This window comes from Aspergillus nidulans, chromosome VII (genome assembly GCF_000011425.1).
Source record: "Aspergillus nidulans FGSC A4 chromosome VII".
Classification (NCBI taxonomy): Eukaryota; Fungi; Ascomycota; class Eurotiomycetes; order Eurotiales; family Aspergillaceae; genus Aspergillus; species Aspergillus nidulans.
The window spans coordinates 1547009-1563712 of NC_066263.1; the positions used below are offsets into that span (position 1 = coordinate 1547009).

The 16704-nt window shown below is 51.2% G+C and overlaps 7 protein-coding genes across 7 annotated transcripts, besides 1 other annotated feature; 3 read left to right on the top strand and 4 right to left on the bottom strand.

The window, feature by feature from the left end:
- Window positions 1-16704: part of a sequence feature (contig 1.26 403..389371(1)) that runs on past both edges of the window.
- ANIA_01681 (putative MFS transporter) lies at window positions 290-2112 on the top strand (the record flags this gene model as incomplete). The annotated part of the gene is made up of 6 exons (XM_654193.1): window positions 290-469; window positions 522-690; window positions 750-903; window positions 953-1078; window positions 1127-1440; window positions 1496-2112. The coding sequence occupies 6 exons, from the start codon at window positions 290-292 to the stop codon at window positions 2110-2112; spliced, it is 1560 nt and encodes a 519-aa protein (XP_659285.1).
- Window positions 2263-3093, bottom strand: ANIA_01682 (uncharacterized protein; the record flags this gene model as incomplete). Its single annotated transcript, XM_654194.2, has 2 exons — window positions 2263-2749; window positions 2868-3093. The coding sequence occupies 2 exons, from the start codon at window positions 3091-3093 to the stop codon at window positions 2364-2366; spliced, it is 612 nt and encodes a 203-aa protein (XP_659286.1). The 3' UTR covers window positions 2263-2363.
- ANIA_01683 (putative oligosaccharyltransferase subunit ribophorin II) lies at window positions 3285-4455 on the bottom strand (the record flags this gene model as incomplete). Its single annotated transcript, XM_654195.2, has 4 exons — window positions 3285-3636; window positions 3698-3982; window positions 4032-4230; window positions 4307-4455. The coding sequence occupies 4 exons, from the start codon at window positions 4453-4455 to the stop codon at window positions 3397-3399; spliced, it is 873 nt and encodes a 290-aa protein (XP_659287.1). The 3' UTR covers window positions 3285-3396.
- Window positions 5295-8243, top strand: ANIA_01684 (putative GPI-anchored cell surface glycoprotein; the record flags this gene model as incomplete). The annotated part of the gene is made up of 2 exons (XM_654196.1): window positions 5295-5360; window positions 5484-8243. 2 exons carry the CDS (start codon window positions 5295-5297, stop codon window positions 8241-8243), a joined length of 2826 nt encoding a protein of 941 aa, XP_659288.1.
- Window positions 9096-9727, top strand: ANIA_11312 (uncharacterized protein). The gene is made up of 3 exons (XM_050612839.1): window positions 9096-9332; window positions 9422-9486; window positions 9550-9727. Exons 1-3 carry the CDS (start codon window positions 9193-9195, stop codon window positions 9600-9602), a joined length of 258 nt encoding a protein of 85 aa, XP_050468710.1. The 5' UTR covers window positions 9096-9192; the 3' UTR covers window positions 9603-9727.
- ANIA_01685 (acid phosphatase phyB) lies at window positions 11598-13043 on the bottom strand (the record flags this gene model as incomplete). Its single annotated transcript, XM_654197.1, has 2 exons — window positions 11598-12942; window positions 12997-13043. The coding sequence occupies 2 exons, from the start codon at window positions 13041-13043 to the stop codon at window positions 11598-11600; spliced, it is 1392 nt and encodes a 463-aa protein (XP_659289.1).
- Window positions 13946-16404, bottom strand: ANIA_01686 (uncharacterized protein; the record flags this gene model as incomplete). The annotated part of the gene is made up of 4 exons (XM_654198.1): window positions 13946-15548; window positions 15874-16130; window positions 16273-16339; window positions 16370-16404. 4 exons carry the CDS (start codon window positions 16402-16404, stop codon window positions 13946-13948), a joined length of 1962 nt encoding a protein of 653 aa, XP_659290.1.

Genomic DNA, 16704 nt, shown 5'->3' on the forward strand with positions numbered 1-16704 from the left:
CCTTGGCCCGGGATGTGATGCCCCCGCATTGTGCTTACGCAGCTTCACCATGAGCTTTTCGCCCGCAACCCTGCGTTCACGAGGCTGCTCCTAGGTAAGCTTGGCAACGAAAGGTTCCAATTTTATGTTGTGGCCGTTGCTTTTCCGCTGCTGAGCTCGTACTTCCTGCCCCTCTCCACGTTGGATGCTTACAATGGCCGAGGATATAAAGGGAGCTGCCGCCGATCGAAGAGGATGGGGTGGCTGAGTCTTGAGTACTGAGTTCCAAGTCGATTCTAGGCGTTCCAAGATGGCTGCAACCAACCGTGCTGACATTGTCGTTGATGAGAAAATTCATGACCCAGACCATATCGAAAAGACACAGCAGACTGTGGCCATTGACAACATTCAAGTGCTTGGGTTGAGCTCTGAAGATGCGGACTTCTACACTAACTACCCACCTGAGGCGAGGAAGAAGCTGCTATGGAAGGTCAGACCTCTACCTCGTACGTGATAGAGGCTGCTACTGACACGTTGCCCAGGTTGATATCCGTTTAATCCCCATGCTGGCTGTTTTGTACCTCATTTCACACCTCGACCGCGCCAATATCGGTAATGCGAAGATTGAGGGACTCATCGAAGACCTTGGCATGTCGGGCATTCAGTACAATATCGTGCTTTCGATCTTCTTCATCCCATATGTTCTTCTGGGTATGGCACTCTTGCAAGATATATCATATGAGATGACCGAGGCAGGCTAACCCGGGCAGAGGTTCCAAGCAACATGCTCCTCAAGAACTTCACCCGCCCCTCTTTCTATCTCGGCATACTCATCACTTGCTGGGGAATCATCATGACCCTGACCGGGCTAGTACAGAACTTTGCAGGATTGCTGGTTGTCCGCATCCTTCTGGGTGTGTTCGAGTACGTGCTTGAAGCCTCAAATGCGAACAAGTAAACTAAAGGACTACAGGGCAGGTTTCTTCCCCGGTGCCGTCTACCTCTGCACAATCTGGTATATGCCCAAAGAACTCTCGACTAGGCTGGCGATCTTCTACTGCGCATCCGCCCTTAGCGGTGCATTTTCAGGTCTTCTTGCGTATGTCAAACACAGGCCCCTATAATTAAAGCAAGCTAACATGCGTAGTGCCGGCATCGCGCAGATGGACGGAGTCGGCGGCCAAGATGGTTGGCGATGGATTTTCATCCTCGAGGGCATCGCCACCGTCGTCCTAGGAGCTATGTGCTTCTTCCTCCTCATCGACTCGCCCAGAAAGTCAGGCAGTTGGCTCGAGCCCGAGGAAATTCGATACCTTGAGCTGCAACATTTCATCAAGGAGGGCGGACACTTTAAGGAGGAGAAAAAGAAGGCAAATTGGAAGGACATCAAGGCGACATTACTGAACTGGCGCATGTACATGCTTGCGTTTATTCTGCTGGCGCAGTCGGCTTGTTCGTACGGTACGGCCAACCCTTCCTACCTACTTGCCGATTCCATACTGATAGTCACCTATAGGAACGAAATTCTTCCTTCCCACAATCACCAAAGCCATGGGCTTCCGCGACACAAACGCCCAGCTCATGACCGTGCCCCCTTACGTGGCCGGCGCAATCTCCGCCGTCTTCTTCAGCAAGCTTTCTGACCGGTTCTATTGGCGCATGCCTTTTGTCGCGATCCCACTATGCCTCGTCGTAACCGGTTACGCCGTTATGGTGTCTCTTCACGGCGAACTAGACACGCGCGTTGGCCCAGCCTTCTTTGCTATCATCCTGACGACTATGGGCATCTACCCAATCCATCCTGCGACGACGTCGTGGACGGCGAATAACCTGGCACCCTCTGGTAGAAGGGCAATCGGGCTGGCGTTTAATATATGCATTGGAAATATTGGAGGAGTTGTTGGAAGTTACATGTATATCGACAGCGAGGAACCTTATTATTACACTGGGTTCGGATTGAGTTTGGCGCTGGGGGGCACAGCGTTGCTTGTTTCTTTGGTGCTGGAATTGAGCTTCAAGTGGGCGAATAAGAAAAAAGAGAGGATGGGGGAGGAGGAGATTCGAGAGAGATATAGTGATGATGAGCTGTTAGCTATGGGTGATAAGAGTCCGCTTTTTAGGTATACGCTTTGATGAGTGGACGGATGTGCTGAGTGCTGCTGGCAGAGCACAGAATTCGGGATTATGGCAGTGATTTGGATAAATGATGATGTCTCAGCTTTGATGTCACTTTTAGAAAGAGCTTCTCTGACTTATGATACATGAAAAGAGCGAGCACATATACCTTACTCAACACCGTATTTCATTCTATTTCATCCCAAAAGCAAACCAAGCTCAAATAATATACACTATCACCACACAAATAACCTCCGCCAGGCTCAGCCTCACACAACCCCAAATACTCCCTTAGCAGCACCAACTCTCCCCACAATCCCTCTCTTAAGCCTCAATGCCCGTTCAATTTCTTCCGCGCCGAGTCCTTGTCTATCGCGCATAGCCAATATCTGCCTAATCGTATACGCATCGAGGTATCTCCTCCCTTCAAAACCGCCCTTACCCAGCTCCTCAGCTTCAGCTTCCGCTTCTCTGGTGATCCGCTGGCGTGCTGTGACGGCTAGCAAAGCGGGGTTTGTGGACGTCGATGGGAAGACGGATGGTGGGTGTGTCTGGTTGAAGGTGCTGGAGTGCGAGAGTGTAGGGTTGGGTGTTACAGGACCGATAGAGCGAAGAGAGGCTGCGAAGTGTGGATCGCGCCCGTCAAGGTCGATTGCTAGAGAAATATTAGAGCTAGCATACGAAGTATGAATGTTGAACAGAGTGTTATGTTTGGGGTGCATGTGTGGCGATACCGCCTCTGTACTTGTAACATGGTGTAAGTGGTGACGCACCAGAAGATTTCTCCAAGGAGGCTTTCTCTTTCGAATGATACGTTGGGCCCTGTGCAGGACTCTGGGGTGGAATCTTTGGTTGTCGAGATGCCGGTGAGGGGGCCGGAGGTGGTGGTCGCTGTGTCGGAGGTCTTGATGCGGGAGAGGGTGCAGATGGTTGTTTGGGATATTGGCGGCGCGAGGCCTGGGCGGCTGAGCGCGCCGGTTTAGAAGCCGATGAGCCCATGGGTATAGATTATGTGCTAGATTTTGTTTTGTGGTGATTAGGAAGCTGTTCTGAGTCGGATGAAATTTGGGGATGCGGTCGGAGGTATCGGAGCTAGCCCGAATTGGGACAAAGTGGTGTGACGTCAGGTACAATAGGCCAGCAACCGCAAAAGAAGGCTTGGACACTATTCTTAAATGGACATACAACTTGTGGTAGGTAGATGCGTATATTTATTTTACACACTTATGCTAGGGCGACTTGGTTGCTGTATTGAGAGGTGGAGACGGTTTCGCGGACAAATCATGCCACGCGCAGTGTCGTTCACCGGAGACCAGCCAGACGTCTGCCCTGGACTTCTCCAAGCGCACGGCTACCGCTAATAAATGCAACGGTTCCAGCGGCAGCAACGGCCGGGAGGATCTGGAACAGGGTCCAGGAAGTGTAGTACAGGAAGAAGATGCCTTCAATGGCGAGGAGCGAGCCAAGGAACACGGCGTGAGGGATAGGAGCCGACTTCAATGCTACGGGGAGATGGTTGATATTGGCACCGAGGTAGAGCCACTAAAAGACAAGTCAGCCACGCCGCGGTGGTTGCACAAGGAGATGTATAGAGGGTACTTACCACGCCGCCGAGAACAGGGAAGATGGCCAACACTATCGCAATGAATAAAAGCGTAACGGCAACGGGCGGGCTCTGAGGATCGCTCTTGAAGATGTGGTGGATCTCAGGGAGCTGTCCGTATCGCGAGACCTCGTATGTCGGTACAGGCTCGTTCGGATTACGGGCTAGAGACAGCTGAAACGCGGGCTTGTTGTATGCAGCGGAGCTTCCGAACGATCCGATCAAGATTCTCGCATCAAGCGGTTCGGAGGTAGAGAGGAACTGGACGGGAAGGTCCTTCCATGTCTAGGCCACGTCAGCTAGTTGTTTCCGACTGGAGCTACATCCTCCGTACCAATTCGACTCGAGATTTGCCATTGCCCTTGACGGAGAAGGGGTAGGAAATGTCCAATCCAGTCTTCGGGTCTTGAAGCATCAAAAAGACCTGGTGAGCGCTTTTCGCTGACTTTCCTTCCTGCGTCGTCAGGGCCACTTTGAGGGTATCCGCGTTGCCGAGGGAGACGGGGCTCGAGAGGGCGCCGTTCCGAGGAATTCTAAAATGCGATACCAGTTAGTTAGTTTCCGCTATAGTCGCATCAAAATTGAGATAGAGAAACACAGGGAGCGCACTCTTCCTTAAAACCAGCACCGACTCCGGCGCCCTTGGTCTGAACTGACACGGTGGCATCAGTGAACCCCCAGCTTGCTGCGGCGGCAGCGGCTGGGAGGGCGACCGAGCTTAGCAGCGAGAGCTGGAAAAGAGTCTGCCACCAAAGCATTGTGAAGGCCTCCGTGTTTTTATTGCAATAGAACGAGAGATGTTGAGAGCGAAGTTGGCAAGAGGCAGCCAAGCGCTAAGATAAGCGCCGGGCGGCATTGGGGCTTGCGAGTCCAGTGACCGCCGCCTTGAGCCCTAATTGCCTGCCCTTCTCTCCTTCGGGCTGTCTCCCATCCTCAACGCCTTTTGTTTGACTTCGACAACCACCCTGCTACCCTCCGTCCCTCTATCGCGACGTCCGCGCCCTCGATCGTCCTGGAACCCCGTTCTCCGTCGTCTGATGATGCCCGCCAGAGAAATTTGCTAGCTAGAGGAGGACTTTTGCGCCCGTTAAATTATCTGACGTTGCGCCTCCTTCGCCAACGGCTCGCCCGACCACGCCCTGCGATCCGGCCACTTACGCTTCGAAAACTCTCTCTGGCAGCTTCGATCGTCGAAAGTGGACTATATCAATTGTTGGAGATCATAAAAGTCATTTGTAAGTCGGGTGGTTGCGTGTTTGCAAGCTGTGCAAGCCAGGAGTTGAGGTTCCCTAGATCCGAAAGACTCCGCCAGCTGTGGTGGTGTGCATCAACTGACCTGCATAGTTGCCTTGGTAGATTCTGAGTCGACCGAAAGATCCTCTGTGCACCGCAGGAAATCTTTAGACTAGTTCTTTTACAGCAGCAACACTGCCGGCTACCCTCTAAGCTGAGCCCTAGTCCGAGACATTTTTGGGACTGGAAAGGAGGGGGACTATTTGTGTACGCATTCACAGGCAACAGCTGGAATACGCATTATCTTGCTGCAAACAGTGGACGCAAGTAAGGCCTCCAACTTATCCATTCACTATCAAACAAGATGCATTGTCGCAGTCGCATGTCGCATGCCGCATTTATCACTGGAGCTAACACACCCCAGTGGTTGGTAGGGCTTCTGTTACTCGTGAACTCGGCTCGCCCGCCGCCCTGCCTGATCTGACATCGGTATTTGGTCCCTTTACCTTTTTCCCCATCCTCCCATCTCTTTCATTCATCCTAACTCTTTTAGCGCTCGCGGCGGAGTTCATCTAGGGCTTCTCAGAGAACAGCCCCAGCCCCTGCCCCTGAACTCACCACCTCGAACCTGACTCAGTCCTCGTACTCTCTTCCCCCAACTCCCCTCACTTCGTCTTTCGACGAGATCCTGCCTTCTGCAAAGCGTCGGCGCACTCAGCGCGCTATCAACTCTGAAGACAAGACCCTTCCTGCAGGTGGAACAGAGACTCCCACTCATAGAGCCTTTTCTGAGCCGTTTCAGGCACCAAATTCGCACAGTTCTGCGAGAGCAACCCGTGCTGGCAACCTGATACAGCCCAATACTCAGGGCTCACAGTTACATACCGCTTCTCTCCCAGAAACTGACCCAGAGACTCCGTCGAGGTCCAAGTCAAAAACCCCCGCTTCAGAAAAACCTCGATCTGAACGAACCATCACCCCCAAGCCTCAAACCCGGCAACAGACGACGACTGTCAAACTTGAATCAGATAAAGATACTGTCAAAGACTCGCCGATGGGCGCTGCCATGTCTCATTCTCGCAAGGCCAGAAAACCGTTGCCCACTCGAAACGATGGGTCTGCGGACCAGGAGAACGCCGCTACTCCCACCGAGTCTTCCACATCCCGTGCGGCGAGCCCTCAGTCTTCTCGCCGGGATCGAAAATCGAAGCTCGCTACTAATACGGCTGCAAAGATCAAGTCGTCGCCAGCTGCAAAGACTCAATCCACTCCTACATCCGCCGCCAAGGATAAACCGGTACTCAACGGAACAGCCAGGGCAGCGACACCCGCAAAAAGGCCAGAAGCTGCGACTCCGGGCACGTCCACGAGGCCCCGCCGCCGCGATCGCAAATCAACCAAAGCCAACGGCCAAACTCCAGACTCGAAGCGGGAGACCGCAACTTCAGCCTCCACAGAGACTCGGGACGAAGACGTTCAATGTACTCAGTCTCAATCACCTAACAAGCGGAACAACACGGTAACGCTGAATGTAGGCCGTAAACCTTTGGAAAGTCTACTTGCGCAACAAACTCCGAATGGCGATCCAAGCAACAATGGAACACCCGCCGATGTTGAAAATGGAGATTACCATTTCGAATACGATACAGACATGTACCGGAACAACTATGGTCTTGATGGTCACATGGATGCCCCCACTTCTCCCACCAGCCTGTCCACGACCACCTCCAACGCCGCGCGTACGTCTGGGCGTACGCGAAAACCGACTATTCGAGCTCTAGAGTCGTTTGAATCCGAGCGGCGGCACCGCCGTCCGCGTGCATCATCTGTCAAGGCAACGGCCGAACCTATGGAGGCAACCTCCTCCCCCAATTCTACACAGAAGCCAACCCAGGAGTCCTCACCAGCGAAGTTTACACCAGCACACAGACCTGACATCATGAGCATTGCGAAGCTTATTTACAAGCTGGCCGCGCAAGCACTTGCCCCAGATTTCGTCCCTGCTCCAGAAGCTGATACATGGATCAGCGAACTGCAGCAGAAAGTAGATAAGGAGCAGGAAAGAAAGAAGGAACAGGAACAGGAAGCACGAAGCAAGGCGAAGCACCAAAAAGATAACGGCAGCGATAAGGAAAAGGAAGCCGGACAAGAAATGGTAACTTCGTCTGCTGAGGAAGAAGCGGAGAGTGGACGAGAAAGTACGCCACCCTCAAGCAAGCCATATTTAGATAATGTGCAAGTCTCAACGCCGTGGACTGATGAGGATGGATGGGTGTACACAGGTCAGGTCAACAAGTATGAAGAAGAGTATGTTATTATTCCGCCGAAATTCGAGTGGTATCGCCCCAACAACACCTACGGAGATGACCGACTCCCCCTCCCTCCTGTGCGTCTGAGATCTCTGGTTCAGGCAGAAAAGGACCGCGCAATGGGGTATCCTCCCCTCATAGGAGACCGCAATATCCCAATCACTCAAGAGTATTTCCTGTATGAAAATGTGCCCGAGGAGAAGGCCAAGCTCAAGATCAAGGAGGCTGCCCGTGAAAGGGGGATTTATGTCTCCAGGTTCATGACCACTGAGGAGATTCAGACCATGATCGACAACTATGACAGTGGTAAACCACCTGTGCCGCTTGACCCGCCTGTCCCGCCTGTTGTTGGAGAGCCGGTAAAAGCGAAAGAACCTACACGCAAGCGCCGACGTGCTGAGACATCGACGCCTAGCAAGCAGTCCGAGGTGGGTTCGCCTAGGCCAAAGAGACGGCGTCAAGACACAGACGATACAACTCCCTCGGACCCTAGCGCAGGAGATTATCAAGAAAAGCTTTCACTCAGAGTCAAATTGGTATTTGAGAACAAGCAGCTGCTGCGAAAGCATGTAGCCGCCACCGAAGCCAAAAACGCTGAGCAGTCAAAGAAACGCCCCCATTCCGAGATCGAAGATATTCCTACAGACACCCAATCGCCAACAGTCCAGAAACAGAAGGCATCCACACCTGTATCAGCGCCCACTACCCCCGCCAGAGGCACAGGGCAGCTCAACTCTGCCCAGGTCACACCTGAGTCAACGGAGCAAACTCCAGCCGAAACGACGCCTGGCGGTCGACCGCGACGTCGTGCCGCCGATGCCTTGATGGCTAACTTTCAGCGTCACGCCGAAGCCCGGGCCCTGCGCTCTGAACGGGCCAAAATGGGCCATGCAAAGCGCAAGGGAACCCCACTGAAAACCGTAACGGGAGTTCATGGGGACACAGTTGAGTCGCCGATCCGGCCGGCGGCTAATCCCATTAAGGCCGATCCAGTCCAGCACTAGGTCAGACTCAATTGCTTCCTCTTTTGTCTTTTCATGTGTTAGATAGCCCTCTAGTTCTAGTGGGAGTTATGGTGGCTACCAGTTCAAGCATAGCGATGTCTGTGGTCTTACTACATATCTTAGTATTATATCTATGGGAAATTTAGTCTTTGTCGAGTGCATGTTACTCGGTTCTGACCACCTTCCTCTCGGACTCAGTCACTTTAGCCTATTTTCTCATTGTGTTTTAAGTCTCATTCACGCAGACGGAATGGCCAGTCTCAATACTGCTCCGAATTGACTGTGCTTACCAGTCAGCCTTCCTCTTAGAGATATCAACGACATTTACCGGCACTTACTTACACTGATGTTTATCGGACCACGGTTTACGGCTAAAATTTAGGAAGACAATGAATGCACATTTCGCAGAATAGAGCAACCGTTCGCCGTCAAGTTATGCTCGCACCTTCTCTTCTGAGCGCACATTGAATTGACCCTGACCTCACCGCACCTCCCTCCAGGGCGGTATATGTATCAAAAGTCAGGAAGTGTAAGCTTTCAAGCAGTTCATAAGAATGGACCTATGGCCATCAAACCTTACTGTTGCACCTACCTCAGGACTTGGAACTATACATACCTTGCAAGGTTGCTAGAACCAGAGCGCTCAAAGACTGACTTACACTTGAAACTCTTAGCCTTTATTCAGGAGGCTTTACATTTCCGTTAGCAAGCCACGAGGACAATGGATGGATATGTATGCAGTCCAGCTAGTTAACCACAATGGATATCACGTGACTGCGCCGTCCCCAGTGACCACATCGGATGTGGATCTTTTCCATGTTATTCCATTAACTTAACCATTATTCCACACCAGCTATCGGGGCGAACGTGAACAAGCCTAAACCAAATCAAGCCATTACCAGTCCATAAGTCGTCTCTTTGTATCTGGAAGATTGTCGTGGAAAACAAAATGTTTTCAAGGACCCGACCCCAACTGAGTCAAAGACCTCGCGTCGTCGTAGACCCCCATCTGCACCCGGAGCCTCGGCGACGAACGCCCCCCATTACAGATATCCGGCAGACAAATGAGTACAAGGCCGCAGCGAGGCGGTATGTTTAATCTCTTCTTTCAATTCTTCACTTCTGTGTCCAGTTCCACTGGGCTTGTGTTGGGAGCTGTGCTAAGAGAATGAATGCAGCTGGATCTCCACGATCGTGGCGTTGCCTATATTAATGTACACTTCATGGGTTCTATATGAGAGGAGTGAGTGTGGCCCTTTTTCTATGTTTATATGTGGTCAGTATTTGGCTAAATGTTGGTTTATAGCATATGGGAATAAGCAGCCGAAGAGGCTACGAGACCACGTCCAGCAGGAGTGATAGTGGGAGCGAGCATAGGATGCTTTGTGAGCCTGATCTTGAACTTGGCTGTGTACTATTGCTATCTTACGGACAAAGTTAAGCATGAGCGTGGCGTTGCTGTAGGTGGAGTTATTGTACATATTTCTTCATTTGTTTTCTAATGTACAATCATGGCGAAATTGGTCTCATGCTAGACCTGTAATCAAGTCCACAACCTAGGTTCACATGACGTCTCTCTTTATAAGAACCAGAGATTCAAGAATGAAGTCGGGTAGACGGCCAACAAGGCAAGATCCTCGCGAGCAAATCAGCCAACAACCCTAGCCGATTTTCCCTCACAAAGCCCATATTGACTCAGAGAGTGACGTGCTATTGCACGCTGAATATCATTCTTCCTCTTTCTCTTATGTTGCTGCTAAATGTCGTTTGTCGCACCACTGTTAGTTCCATGATCGTGGATGTGAATGAATATGGCACTGTAAAAGGCGTCATTTGCATTTGGGCTGCCTGATTCTTTGTCTTCGTCTTCATCTGCACATTCGCAGGCCTTTATATCACGGTCTGACAATTTGAAGCTTTGGTTCTAAGCTCATCATTAGCCCCGTGAAGTTCCTCCCAAAGTAAAACCTGAGATGTTTCGCTCTTCAGCAGCAAGCCCAAGAGCACATTCCATGCGCTGTCAGTATCCATCCAACACGTCGGTCTCTGATTTCCACGCTGTCGCTGAAATAGCTGCCTTTCTTGGTTCTTCTGCGGCTGTCATTCTCCTGCCCTGAAGGCACGCCCAGGCAGGTGCCCGAGGCCACTAATGGGCCCCTTCCCGTGCGGGTTATATCCTTGAGCACGACTATAAACAGGCTCTCTGTTTCTGACCTCCATCTTTCTCCTAATCCAGATTTTGGCCGTTTCTTCTAGCAACAAGCATGTTCTTCCACCCTCGACCAACCCTAGACATCACGCATAGCTGTATTCATTCGCCTTATATACGCATTTGCACATTTCATCAACCATATCTCAATGATAGCGAAAATCCACTTCGTCTTGATCGCCGTAGACTCGCTGTCTCAAGCTGGATGTCTCAACCATTTATTTCACCGGAAAGGAAGGAATAGCAGGCGGCTGGAGGCGAAGCCGATGGCGAAATTGACGGCCCATTGGGAAGGAATTATACTTGTGTTTTTATACTTGTGTTTGCTTAGATTGCCATAGCTGCTGTTTCCGGCAATGACGGTGGTGATACGGTGTGAACGTAGTTCGGGATTAATAGAACTGAAGACACCAATTACGGTTCCTTCCATTATTCAATATCACAAGCATTTTCGCGTCGAGTGTACACGGTCATTCTCGACTTTGCATAGTAGAGCCGGCACTAACCCCAGAAACACAGGTATCAATCTTCATAATCTTCACATCTGTGAGTGAAAAGTCAGGGACCGACTCGGCAATGACACCGTTGGTCAGAATATGATGCAAATAATCCGTATTGAATGTGTAGATGAGGTGTACAATGCGGATCATCTATTTCGGTAGGAGGAGTACTGTATCGTGAAAGACGTGTGCCAGAAGGATGGAAAGGATTGATTCTCGGTAGTGGGAAGACGATTGCGCTTTGCTGGGTTGGTAGAGAGTTAGTGGTCCTCAGGAGGATTGTGATAGCAGCGAGGAGGATGTCGTAGGGGTCAGCGACGAAGAAATTTCGTGCTGGAAAGTGTGACATTTGGTGTTTGGGTGGTAGTTTTGTTGACGATATAGATAGAGAACAGTGTAATATGAGATTGAAGAGCAGAAGAGAGGACACGAGGATATGTTTGGTGAAACTACTCTGAAACACAAGAGGTTGATGCAAGAGCGGGTTCACCTACACATGGAGGAAGGTGATTTATCCCACTTGACGATATGCTAGAAGGCCTTGAGAACAAACAAATCATTCTTGGTCTAATAAGAGTAAAGCCAAACAGCTAATTCCCTAACCTTCCTATACCTGCACAACACTTATGAATGAGCAAACGCCCTTTATAGGGTAAAACAAGTCTTCCAGTTCCCGCCGCTCCTTGCAAAATTCAAGCCCTCTACCCAATCGTCCAAAGTGCACCGTCCAAACTTGTCAACTGCGCAGCCATGAAGAGGAACAACGCGATCATTCACTAATACCCGCACAAGCGGCTCCTTCTTCTCGCACTGCATGAGCTCAAAGTAAGCCCTCGCACCAAACGGAACAGTCCAAGACGCCGCGTAACCGTCCATCTCCTGGATCGACTCCACGGAATCCATTGACAGCGGCTGGGTGCCGTTGTACAGACCCATGGCGAAGAATATCGATATCATGCTATTGTCGTGGGAGAAGTCGGCGTAGAGCTTCCTGTCGAGCGGAAATGTGGCTGGGTTCGAGTCTAGAGTGTGGTTGGTGCTTGTGTTGTCCTGGACGGGCGATTGCGTTAGTCGGGCAATCAGCTCGTTGGTGAAGCCAATTCCCTGAGCTGGGCCAAGGGGGCTTCCGGCACCGTAGCCGTAGTACTTTGATAGAGATTGAAGGTAGTCGTACTGCAGCCACTCCTTTTCAGTGAAGATGGCACAAAATGGAGACAGCTCGGTTCCGTGGGCGGTGCGCGCCATGGTGTCGAAAGAGCACATATCCATCAAATATATTACATTCTCGTTTGTAAGTTTGATGCCAGGGAGGTCATTTTCCAGACGTTTGCGGATCGGAGGTCCCATAATTGCCGTGAAATTGGCTTCAATTTCATCCGCCCGCTCATCATTCTCAAAAGATACGCACGTGCTATGGTCCAGGGTGTTGTTAAACCCATCGATTTCAGGGATAATCACATTGACAACTGGCGTAGCACGTTTGGAGCCATGGTCGTGGAGCTGAGCCTTGCGAAATCCATTAATGAACTTCTCCGCAGACGCAACGACACGGTCAGACCCTGATGCACGGATAAAAGGAGTATTTTTCCTGGCGAGATTCTTATACCGTCGGTAGAACTTGGCACCCGAATCAACCATCTGGTTCTCGCCGAAGATAGTCAAGTCATCCGCGCCGAGGGTATAGTTATAACTCTCCAGAAAAGCATACTGTCCCCAAAAAGAGGTAGCATTCTTCTGGATTGCTTCAATCAACCCCGAGTACGCCTTACTCTTCGACTCTGTCGGATACCTAGCCCCATGCCGCGAGAGCACCTGCACAAAGGTAACCTCACAGCCATGAGGCACGTCCTCAGAGATAGCTGACTCCTGCTCGATGGAGAAGTACGGCGAGTACTGACCCCAAACATGAGAGACATTGGGGAAGCATTGATATCCACCGTCCGCCGTATTGCATGAATGATTCTGGACCACTGGGGCCTGAGTAGAGACTCTGTACAGATAAGTACCAATTCAACTAAGCAGACAGATATTGTAGAGATCTCACCTCGATAGCAAGTAATAAAGCGAAAGAGCGACCGTGAAAAAAGCCATGACCGAAATGAACACGAGCCTGCTCCTCCTCATCCCCGGAGCCCGACCTAGACGGCCGTATTTAAATGCTGGCTGTAGCCCCTTCATATTCGACTGAGTTGCATTGTCTGAGATATTGTGGATCAACGATGCCTAGTCGGTCCGCTATCGGTTACAGAAAGAGCCATCAGACGTGCAGACGGGAAGAAGGGGGGGGTTTGACCCATTGAGTGCGAGGCGTGGAGCAACCTTGAGGACGAGGTGACAGTCAAGTACGCAAGGGACGAAACAGGATGCCTGGGTAGTTGACAGTTCAGCAAAGGCACGTGGGGATCCCGCGACAACGGTTGGCTGCCTCAGGCTGCGCTAGGCCTAGCATGGAATACTCCGTCTACTTCTCCGAAGGAACTTCGGATGCCCGCCGACAAACAAGCAAATATAAGCAAATGCATTGTATATACTTTACAGTCTAGCTGAGTCGTCGGTAGACATATCTCTCAAGATGATAAAGTTGTTGCAGAGTAAAACCAGCCGACTGATAAAACAGAGTGACCACCAACACCACTATGAAACAGAACCCAAAACAAACCCCCCACGTCAGGTTGATCAATAAGTGTCCGCCGTTCACAACAGCTAAGCTAGCCAAGAACGTATATTCACGTGAACAATATATAAACATTTGGCAGGTATGCCAGCGTTGTAAGGGCAAAAGATGAGCTACGCCACCTTATGATGCCCTATAATTGCTTAATGAAGTATGAACCCTCACTTGAGCAAAACGTACACAAGTACTTCTCAGTAACCGGAAGACCTCGTCAATGCAGAAGAGGTGATGGGTGGAGTCGAGATCAACCCCAATCAGACGTATCTGGGCGGAGCTGGGTTCCGACACAGCCCGTCAGGTTTCGCTTTCTGCCTGCTTCCTATGTAGTGCGATCCCACGCTGCCGGCGTCGAAGCCATCGGTCTTGTTTGTGGCTCGGTCGGCCCTGATGGGTAAGGTAATGGGCCGGACCAGTCCGCTCCCGACATCGGTGCGGGCGCGATAGGCCCTGGTGTACGTTGGTGGGAGGAGGAGTCGGTCGTTGTTTCTTCAGCCTTGTCGTCCGACCCACCAGTTGCCTCAGAGGCGGGCCGTAACAGTTTAGGCGATATCGGCCGGGCAGGAATCTGACCAAAGCGAGATGCTTGGTCTCGGAAGTAATCTCTCTCAGAGCGGTAGAAATCTCGCTGTTCCACGGCCACGCGCAGCTCATCAGCCTGCTTCTGAACCGTCTCCGTTAGCTTCCGGATCTCATCCTGCTGTGCAGTGATTTTCTGCTCCATCTGCATCTCGTTTCGTTTCCTGTCACGGAATCTCCTCGACGCATTGCTATTTGCCTTACGCTTTTCGGCTTGAGTTGAGGAACCGGGTTTGTGGTCAACATAGCAAGGTATCATGCCTGGAGGAGCCTCAATCCCGGAAGCCCTCTGACCAGCCACAACTATCGGTAATCGGGTGATGGGATCGACTGCCGTGTACATGGGAGTGTTCATGTATACTGAAGCTGAGTGGGGTGCAGTCGTCGCCGAAATACCCGGTGATGATCTCCCTATTTGACTGAGGACGGATGCGGGTGTTGTTGGGCTCGCCTCCTTTGAGCCGGGAGTCGGGGTGTGGTTTGTGCTGGCTCGATGACTAGTATACGTTGATGTCGAGTTTGTGGAAGTCTGGTGGTGATGGCCAGACACAGGCGGGGGATTGCTGGTGTCCGTCATCGGTAAAGGCGAGCTGGGGGCTACAGTATGTAATCGAGGCAGTTGCTGAGCCAGCGGAGGCTGTCCTAGACCTGACTTCGCAGGAAAGTACCCTGCAGCCCCAACGAATCGAGCTGACGGCGAAACAGGCGAGATGCCCTGGCGGTTTGTTATCGCAGGTGACAAGACTGTAGGGTTTGCTGGGTTTATGGACGGAGACGGTAGATGGATTGATGAAGAAGAGGGAAACCGAGAATGAGACGGCGGGTCTACCGACAGTCTCTCCCCAGGGCCCTCGTGGCCGCTGTCTCCAGTAGCCGTCCGGATGTCAGGTGTTTCCGTTGCAGGCTGATTCAGGATCGAGCTGACTCCTATGGGGCGATGCTGTGATGGCTGCAACGGTGGCTCTACAGGCGCAGACGGATGCCAGGAAAGCGGCCGAGGACGCACGGCATCACGGCACTCAGTGGTGGGAGAGAATTCATCATTTGTATGGCGTCTCTTCCGTTCGAGCGAGCCGCGGCTCTCACGCGAATGTGCACCGGTTGGCGAAGGAGCTGAGACCGGAGGGTTCTTCGACATATGCTCCGCGTTGCTTTCAGTAGAGCGCTGTAGAGGAAGTCCAGGGCATGGCGGGGCCCCCTCTCGCTCCGAAAGAGTCGATGGAGACTCGTGGAGAGGAGCACGAGAGAGGGAGCCGGGAACGGATTGGGCAAGGTGGTAGTCAGACAGCGAATGATATTGGCGTGAACGTAACGGATGAGAAGAATAAGAAGGGGACGTCAACACGCTGATCCCAAGGGTAGCCACGGTGAAGGGTAAAGACGGAAGGCGAGAGAGGGGGAGAGAAAGATAGAGAAAGTAGGAAGACGGATGGCAGGTGATGGTAGACAGGCAATGGGTGTTGGTGTTGGGTAATGGTGGTTGATGCTAGACTCCGACTTTCTCCTTGGTGTCGTGTTGTTGGGTAGCAAGAACAGCACACTCGCCCGTCGTACTACAAGGTAAGCAAAGTTTATTAAGAATGGAGGATACGAGCGAAGGATTGTAAATTAACAGAATATATGAAACAGAAAGGACAACAGAACAAGAAGAGGGAGCAAGTGGGAACATACAGAGGAAGAGGAGGTGGTAAAGAGTATACAGGCCAAACGGGGTCGAAGCCAGGACGGGGAGGGTATGGTTTAAGAGCAGCGAGGTCTACAACAGCTACACTAGAGACAGCTAAGTCGATAGGATGATCGTGAGCCGTTAGGGAAGTTTGCCTGTAGAGGATCACATCCAGCGGTGTGAAGGTACAGTATTGGCTATGAACCATCATCGAGCATAGAAGAGAGAGCATGGCTCCGACTGAAAGACCCAAAAAAACAAACTAAAATAGAAAATAAAATAAAATAAAATAAAATCAAGATAAAATGGAAAAGAAATAATGAAAAAATATTAATAGAATATTCGAGGCGAGCAAAAAAGAAAGCATGTCATATACCTGTCCGTACAATACGGTACCAACATACACGTGTTGTACGGGGCTCGCAAGACTGCCCAGCAGCGCTCAACGGCTTCCTCGCTCCAGGCCATCGACTTGACAACGAAGCAGGCTCAGACACGTACTTTGTGTTATTTGCAACAGCCAGGTCTGCATCCATCTGTGCCTCGCCTTGAATGGAAGTGTGAAGGAGCAGATTGTGTTTCCTCAAGACAAAGCAAAATGTTGGAGATCGAATATCAGACTCCAATTGGGCAGAAAGAGGAAGGGCTCAGAGGATGTGACGCAAGTGTGTTGTTTGTTTCAATCTTTCGACCTTTGGACCTTTTCGCATTGGATTCGGTGTGTTATTATCATTATTACTGCCGTATTATGATTATTTATGCCATGTCGGCGGACGCTCATCGAAAGTAGCACCCATACGAGCGGTTTAATTGGTCGCCAGCCAGGGTTGTTTCTA